This window comes from Salvelinus sp. IW2-2015, linkage group LG13 (assembly GCF_002910315.2).
Source record: "Salvelinus sp. IW2-2015 linkage group LG13, ASM291031v2, whole genome shotgun sequence".
NCBI lineage: Eukaryota > Metazoa > Chordata > Actinopteri > Salmoniformes > Salmonidae > Salvelinus > Salvelinus sp. IW2-2015.
In genome coordinates, this window is record NC_036853.1 from 46,197,425 (window position 1) to 46,206,579 (window position 9,155).

Here is a 9,155-nt window from a genome sequence, read left to right on the forward strand (position 1 = left end):
CTTATTACTGGATACTGGCGACACACACGCACGCACGCACGCACGCACGCCACGCACGCACGCACGCACGCACGCACGCACCGACACACACACACACACGCACACACACACCAACACAACACACACACACACACACGCACACACGCACACACACACAACCAATGATGAAAGAGGACTAACAGTGGCATAGGGCTGGTGGTCACATTCATACTCCTGCCAGTAGTGGGTGTGCGGGGAGGGGGTTACACGGTGTCCTCTGGTTGTTGTGGAGATCAATGAAGTAGATGATGAGGGCCAGGAGAGAACAAAATGGAACCAGTGTCACCACATACACCACACCCAGCTAGAGGGACAGAGGGAGAGAGAAAGAGAAGAGAGAGAGAGAGAGAGGGAGAAAGAGATAGGTGTCACACCCTGACCTTAGTATTCTTTGTTTTCTTTATTATTTTTGGTTAGGTAGGGTGTGACAAGGTGATATATGTTTTTTGTCCTGTCTCGGTTTTTGTATGTTTATGGGGTTGGTACTGGTCTAGGTGTTTTGTATGTCTATGGTTGCCTAGATTGGTTCTCAATATAGAGGCAGCTGTTTATCGTTGTCTCTAATTGGGAACCATATTAGGCAGCCATATTCCTTGATATTTCGTGGGTGATTGTCTATGTTAGTTGCCTGTGTCAGCACTATTATATATAGCGTCACGTTCGTTTTTGTTTTTGTATAGTTCGTTCAGTGTTCTTTCTTCATCAAAGCCATTTTGCCTCAGTGGTTCGATGTGTGTTCCCAAAGCGTTTGGCGTGTTAGGCTATTTGGCGCGCATAAAAGTTAGGCCCCAAAGTTTAGGCTTTCACACTAATCCAAAAACACGAAAGAAACCCTAAATGTAGTTATATGCCTAGATATAAATTGCACAACAATAATACATGTATAGAGTTTTAATGTATTATTTTTCTCTTTCTTCAACCCAACTGCCATCTACCCGCCCTTCATTTGCATAATATTTCATAACCCTAAACCAAAATGAGTATACATAACACTAGATGATGGGGAGACTGTTTGAACCACCGTGCCTCCATCTTGGCACTCCAACAACGTTGTAAAAAAAATGGTAGCTATTGCCACGTTTATTCTATTACAGACACCTTAATGCATACTTTTAAATTGATACGATATGAACTAAACATACAAATAAATTTTTGTCCTGTCTCGGGTTTTTGTATGTTTATGGGGTTGGTACTGGTCTAGGTGTTTTGTATGTCTATGGTTGCCTAGATTGGTTCTCAATTAGAGGCAGCTGTTTATCGTTGTCTCTAATTGGGAACCATATTTAGGCAGCCATATTCCTTGAGTATTTCGTGGGTGATTGTCTATGGTTAGTTGCCTGTGTCAGCACTATTATTATATAGCGTCACGTTCGTTTTGTTGTTTTTGTATAGTTCGTTCAGTGTTCTTTCTTCATCAAAGAAGATGTACTCAAATCACGCTGCGCTTTGGTCTCATCACTATAACGAACGTGACAATAGGAGTCAGGGGCCAGACCTCATTGATTATAGTGTACATTTTTATAATGTAGGGTGTGTATGTGTGACTATCTGTGATAAAGTGAAAATCTGAGGCTCGCACCTGACCCACAAATAAATAAATAAATGCGCTGTAGGCTAGTCAGAGATGGCAGAATATGTTTTGACAGGCGGTGCAGGATTTTTTGTGTGCCTATTTTAGATATGTTTCTGCTTATAATTTTGCAAGGCTATTTGTGAGTCAACTTGTGTATTATTGGATACATGCAGCTTCTCTTCTGTCATTATATGTTTCCCTAGAAAACGAAATAAACCCTTGCTCACCAGAATCAGTTTGACCAGTTGTAAGGAAATTGAAAGCTGTGACAATGACCCAACATGTTTCTGATAAGATTTGAGTTCGGCTTAGATGCATATTTATGTGGTTGAAATACTATCAGCTTTTATGACGCTGATAGATCGCAGCTCTACAGCCGGTCCCTGTGCATTCACATTCTCTCAAGATTCTGAAATAAATAAATCATATTTCTCTACTCCTGTTCCCGAGTCTAAATGTACATTTGGTGTATCATTTTACCGTAGAAATGCTTAACTCTGCAGGAGTTAATATTAAGACTATGTGAGAGGTTAGTGTCCAGATGTCAGTTTCAATTAAACCCATCTGAACAGTAGGCTACAGTTCCCTTGACGTGACATTCCACTACAACGATATAATCGTATATCAATACATCAACTGAAACGAAATCTTAAAACATAAACCAGAAAATTTCACATTAATAAGATAAAAAATCATGACAAAATATACACAGAAAAGAATTATTAACAAACCCAAACAAGATTCATACTCCTTAGACAACACACCACAGACTCCACCCTGCTCATACAGACCTTCTCCAGATCCTCATGCTTCCCAAATACCCCCCCCAAAGATCTATTCACAGCAGCCACCACCCACAATCACAGCCCTACCCTTCCGTCATGCAAGAACCACCATACCCACTTCAAATTCCACTACGAAATTCCAAGATCCGAACATCCCCATCACCTCCCTCAATAGTAACTGCAGCTCCTGTTCCCCAAAAAATTCCAAAAGAAGACCACCTCCAGGCTCACGTAGTCGGTGTTACTGCACTTTCTTCTTCCCCAAAACGCGAGTGGGAGTTTTAGACCCAAAAAATCAATTTTGGTTCTCATCAGGACACATGACCTTTCTCCCATTTCCTCTCCTCCTCTGGGAAATCCAGGATCGGGCACTGGGCAACTCAGACAGTCCTGGACGCGCTGGCTTGAGCAGAGGGACCTTTGCGTGCACTGCAGGATTTTAATCTAAATCCATGACGGCGTAGTGGTACTATTTGGTTTTCTTTGAGATGTGGTCCCAGCTCTCTTCCGGTCATGACCAGGTCCTCGTGTAGTTTCTGGCTGATCCCTCACCTTCCTCATGACATTGATGCCCCACAGTGAGATCTTGCATGGAGCCCAAGCCCGAGGTGATTACCGTCCATCTTGAAAACTTCTTCCTTTCCTAATAATTGCGCCAACAGTTGTTCCCTTCTCACCAAGCTCTTGCCTATTGTCTGTAGCCATCCAGCCTTGTGCAGGTCCTACAATTTGATCCGATGTCCCCTTACAACAGCTCTCTGGTCTTGGCATTGTGGAGCGGTTGGAGTCTGTTGCTTGAGGTGGTGGACAGTGTTTTTATACAGTAACTGATTCAAAAGGTGCAGTAATAAGTGAGTGGAGAACAAGGCGGGCTTTTAAAGAAAAACGAACAGGTCTGTGAGGCCGAATCTTATGGTGGTAAGGTGGCTCAAATATTAATGTCATCCATAAAATGCAAATTAATACTTAAATCATACAATGTGATCTTTCTGGGATTTTGTTTGAGATTCCGTCTCTCACAGTTGATCAGTGTAACTATGAAAAAATACAGACCTCCTAATTGCCTTTAAGTAGGCTAAGACACATTGCAGATCGCAGCGTGGTATTCAAATACCGTTGTCTCCCTTGACTTGTGGCGCTGCCTATCCCACTCCGTCACTGTAGCAGACTCACTGGGCACAGCTATGAAATAAAATGGAAAGCAACAAATGTACAATCGTAAACAATATAAAGTGCTAGTGTCCATATAAAGTGGCCAGTGATTCAAGTCTACGTGTATAGCACAGCACAAGGTTGCAGGGTTATATAACCGGGTGGAAGCTGCCTAGTGATGGCTATTAACAGTCTTTATTTAATTTATTATTATTAACCTTTATTTAACCAGGTAGCAAAATTAGACACGTCTCATTTACAATTGCGACGGCCAAATAAGAGCAAAGCAGTTCGACACATAAACAAAAGAGTAACATGGGTAAAACAACATAATAGTCAATGAAAAAACGCAAGAACGTAAAGGACGCTACATGTTTCTGATAAGATTTGAGTTCGGCTTAGATGCATATTTTATGTGGTTGAAATACTATCAGCTTTTATGACGCTGATAGATCGCAAGCTGCTACAGCCGGTCCCTGTGCATTCACATTTCTCTCAAGATTCTGAAATAATAAATCATATTTCTCTACTCCTGTTCCGAGTCTAAATGTACATTTGGTGTATCATTTTACCGTAGAAATGCTTAACTCTGCAGGAGTTAATATTAAGACTATGTGAGAGGTTAGTGTCCAGATGTCAGTTTCAATTAAACCCATCTGAACAGTAGGCTACAGTTCCTTGACGTTGTAAGGCAGCATTGTTGTTCCTCCTCCTCAGACGGGAGGAGCATGAGATCGGACCAAGATGCGATTGGTGATTAATCATACTTTTAATGAAAACAGCAAAAACGACACTACAAAATACAAAACAACAAACTGACTAACTTCAACCGTCCTGTGTGCCAAACACTGACACAGAACAACACCCACAAAACCGTGAAACCCTGGCTGCTTAGTATGACTCTCAATCAGAGAAAACGATACACCCTGTCTCTAATTGAGATCATACCAGGCCGACAACCAAAACCCAACATAGAAATACAAAACATAGACTACACCAACACTCACGCCCTGACCAATAAAGACATACAAAACAAGAGAAAACAGGTCAGGAACGTGACAGAACCCCCCCCTTAGGGCGAACTCCGGCGCACCAGCACAAAGTCTAGGGGAGGGTCTGGGTGGGCGTCTGTCCACGGTGGCGGCTCTGGGGTGGACGAGGTCCCACCACCATGTCACTCCCGCTTCCGTATTCCCTCCCAATGACCACCCTCCAACTCAACCCACTAAATAAAGGGCAGCATCGGGAATAAGGGCAGCAGCTCGGATTAAGGGCAGCAGCTCCGGGATAAGGGGCAGCAGCTCCTGTGAGGACTCTGGCAGTCCTGGCTGAGGGCTTGGCAGGTCTGGCTGAGGACTCTGCAGGTCCGGCTGAGGACTCTGGCAGGTTCGGGCTGAGGGATCTGCAGGTCGGGCTGAGGGACTCTGGCAGGGTCGCGGGCTGAGGGACTCTGGCAGGTTCCGGGTCTGGCGGAAACTCTGGCGTCCGGTCTGGCGGAAGGCTCTGGCTGATCGGTCTGGTCGGAAGCTGCTGCGGTAAGGCTCGCTGATCGTCTGGCGGAAGGCTCTGGCTGATCCGTCTGGCGGAAGGCTCTGGCTGATCCGGTCTGGCGGAAGGCTCTGGCTGATCCGTCTGGCGGAAGGCTCTGGCTGATCGGTCTGGCGGAAGGCTCTGGCTGATCCGGTCTGGCGGAAGGCTCTGGCTGATCCGGTCTGGCGGAAGGCTTAGCGGCTCCTGTCTGGCGGACGCTCTAGCGGCTCTTGTTGGCGGACGGCTCTGTAGGCTCTTGGCAGACGGGCGGCTTTGCAGGCTCAGTGGCAGACGGGCAGCTTTGCAGGTCATGGCAGACGGGAGTTCAGGCGCCGTTGCAGACGGACAGTTCAGCGCCGCTGGCAGACGGCGTTAGGCCGCTGGCAGCACGGGCAGTTCAGGCGCCGCTGGGCAGACGGGCAGTTCTTAGGGAGGAGACGAGAGACGCCTGGTGCGCGGTAACCGAACTGGAGCACTGGTGAGACACGCACCATAGGAGAGGTGCGTGGAGGAGAACAGGCTCTGGAGATGCACTGGAAGCCTGGTGCGTGGTGTACGCATGTGGTAGCTGAGCTGGGGTGGGAAGGTGGCGCCGGATATACCGGACCGTGAGGAGGAACGTGTCTTGAGCACCGAGCCTCCCAACCTTACCAGTTGATGGTCCCCGTAGCCCTGCCAGTGCGGCGAGGTGGAATAGCCCGCACTGGGCTATGCAGGCGAACCGGGACACACCTGTAAGGCTGGTGCCTGTAGCCGGCCCGAGGAGACGTACTGGAGACCAGATACGTTGGCCGGCTTCATGGCACTCGGCTCGATGCCCAACCTAGCCTCCCAGTGCGGGCAGGTGGAATAGCCCGCACTGGGCTAAGCACGCGGGGGACACCGTAGCGCTTACGCATATAACGGTGTTCTGACCAGTACGACGCCCTCTTACTCCACGGCAAGCCCGGGGAGTTGGCTCAGTATCAACCCGGCTTCCGCACACTCCCTTTATCCCCCCAAGAAATTTTTGGTGAGCCTCTCGGGCTCCAGCCTCTCATACGTGCGCCTCCTCAATCCGCTCCTGGGCTGTGGCTGCTTCTTCTCCTCCCGCGAGCGGCGAATCACCACCTTAGCCCAGGGTTCCTTCTCCGTTGAATATTTTGTTCCCAACTCCATTCCTCTTCTCTCATTGCTTTAGTTCCTTTCCTCCGGTCCATCCGCTTGGTCCTGTGTGTGGTGGGTGTTTCTGTAAAGGCAGTCATTGTTGTTCTCCGTCCTCAGACGAGGAGGACATGGATCGGACCAAGATGCGGATGGTGATTATCATACTTTTAAGAACACAGCAAACACGACACTACAAAACTACAAAAACAACAAACGTGACTAACTTCAACGCTCTGTGTGCCCAAACACTGACACAGAAAAACACCCACAAAACCCCAGTGAAACGCTGCTGCTTAGTATGACTCTCAATCAGAGAAAACGTACACACCTGTCCTAATTGAGAATCAATACCGGCCGAACACAAAACCCAACATGAAATACAAACATAGACTAACCCACCAACTCACGCCCTGACCAATAAAACATAAAACAAGAGAAAAAGTCAGGAAACGTGACAGAACCCCCCTTAAAGGTGGAACGGGCGCACCAGCCCAAAGTCTAGGGGAGGGTCTGGTGGGCGTCTGTCCACGTGGGCGCTCTGCGCGGTGGACGAGTCCCCACCCCACATAGTCATCCCCGCTTCCGTATTCCCCTCCAATGACCACCTCCAACTCAACCACCTCAATAAAGGGGCAGCATCGATAAGGGCAGCAGCTCCGGGATAAGGGGCAGCAGCCTCCGGGAAAGGGCAGCAGCTCCTGGCTGGGACTCTGCAGGTCCGGCTGAGGGCTGGAGGTCGGGCTGAGGGACTCTGGCAGGCTCGGGCTGAGGGACTCTGGCAGGTCCGGGCTGAGGGACTCTGGCAGGTCCGGGCTGAGGGACTCTGGAGGTCCGGTCTGGCGAGGCTTATGGCTGACGTGGCGACTACTACCGGTCTGGCGGAAGGCTCTGGCTGATCCGTCTGCGGAAGGCTCTGGCTGATCCGGTCTGGCGGAAGCTCTGGTGATCCGTCTGGCGGAAGGCTCTGGCTGATCCGTTCCTGGCGGAAGGCTCTGGCTGATCCGGTCTGGCGGAAGCTCTGGCTGAATCCGGTCTGGCGGAAGGCTCTGGCTGATCCGGTCTGGCGAAGGCTCTGGCTGATCCGGTCTGCGGAAGGCTCTGGCTGATCCGGTCTGGCGGAAGGCTCTGGCTGATCCGGTCGGCGGAAGGCTCTAGGGCTTCCTGTCTGGCGGACTCGGCTCTGAGCGGCTCCTGTCTGGCGGACGGCTCTGTAGGCTCTTGGCAGACGGGCGGCTTTGCAGCTCATGGCAGACGGGCAGCTTTGCAGGCTCATGGCAGACGGGCATTCAGGCGCCGTTGGGCAGACGGACAGTTCAGGCGCCGCTGGGACAGACGGGCAGTTCAGGCCGCGCTGGGCAGACGGGCAGTTCAGGCGCCGCTGGCAGACGGCAGTTCGTTAGGGAGGAGACGGAGAGACAGCCTGGTGCGCGGTACGGAACTGGAGGCACTGGGCTGGAGACACGCACATAGGGAGAGTGGTGGAGGAGGAACAGGGCTCTGGAGATGCACTGGAAAGCCTGGTGCGTGGTGTAGCACTGGTGGTACTGAGTGGGGTGGGAAGGGTGCGGCCGGATATACCGGACGGTGAAGGAGGACACGTGCTCTTGAGCACCGAAGCTCCCCAACCTTACCAGGTTGAATGGTCCCGTAGCCCTGCCAGTGCGGCGAGGTGGAATAGCCCGCACTGGGTATGCAGGAGACCGGGGACACCACCTGTAAGGCTGGTGCCATGTACGCGGGCCCGAGGAGACGTACTGGAGACCAGATACGTTGGGCCGGTTCTCATGGCACTCGCTCGATGCCCACCTAGCCTCCCAGTGGCGAAGGTGGAATAGCCCGCACTGGGCTAAGCACGCCGTACTGGGGAACCGTGCGCTTTACCGCATAACACGGTGTCTGACCAGTCGACGCCCTCTTACTCCACGGCAAGCCCGGGGATTTGGCTCAGGTATCCAACCGGTTCGGCGCACACTCCCTTTATCCCCCCCCAAGAAATTTTGGGTGAGCCTCTCGGGCTTCAGTCTATACGTGCTGCTTCCTCAATCCCCGCTCCTGGGCTGTGGCTGCCTTCTTCTCCTCCGCGAGCGGCGAATCACACCAACCTTAGCCAGGGTCCTTCTCCGTGAATATTTGTTCCCAACTCCATTCCTCTTCTCTCCATTGCTTAGTTCTTTCCTCCGGCTCCAATCCGCTTGGTCCTGTTGTGGTGGGTTGTTCTGTAAAGGCAGTCATTGTGTTCTCCTCAGACGAGGAGAAGCATGGATCGGACCAAGATGCGGATTGGTGATTAATCATACTTTTAAAGAAAACAGCAAACACGACACTACAAACTACAAAACAACAAACGTGACTAACCTTCAACCGTCCTGTGTGGCCAAACACTGACACAGGAAAACACCACAAAACCCCAGTGAAACCCTGGCTGCCTAGTATGACTCTCAATCAGAGACAAACGATACACACCTGTCTCTAATTGAGAATCATACCAGGCCGAACACAAACACCCAACATAGAAATACAAAAACATAGACTACCACCAACACTCACGCCCTGACCAATAAAGCATACAAAACAAGGAAAACAGGTAAGGAACGTGACAGACGTGTCACAGGCCTATTTGAAGTGCCCATCTTGTGACTGTCGTATAGCGCTCTCATCTTCACACATAATATATGCACTGTTTTATCTCTTTTACACTTTACCAAATCTTTCCCAAACATTACTTTTATGGCCGCCGTCTCTGTATTTTAACTCTCTATTTCGCAGCTTTTCTCTTATTGAATTAACTCCGGTATTGTCCTTTTGCCTCAGTGGTTCGTGTGTGTTCCCAAAAGCGTTTGGCGTGTAGGCTATTTGGCGCGCATAAAGTTAGGCCCAAAGTTTAGGCTTTCCACACTAATGCCAACACGAAAGAAACCCTAAATGTAGTT

The 9,155-nt window shown here is 49.9% G+C and overlaps 1 protein-coding gene across 1 annotated transcript in view; it reads right to left on the minus strand.

Annotated features, from left to right (window-relative positions):
- Positions 1-9,155, minus strand: part of LOC111971586 (uncharacterized) — a 25,613-nt gene that overhangs the window by 13,778 nt on the left and 2,680 nt on the right. The window contains exon 3 of the mRNA XM_070446369.1: positions 320-343. Within this exon, the coding sequence (XP_070302470.1) occupies positions 320-343 (24 nt within the window). The remainder of the gene's footprint in view (positions 1-319; positions 344-9,155) is intronic.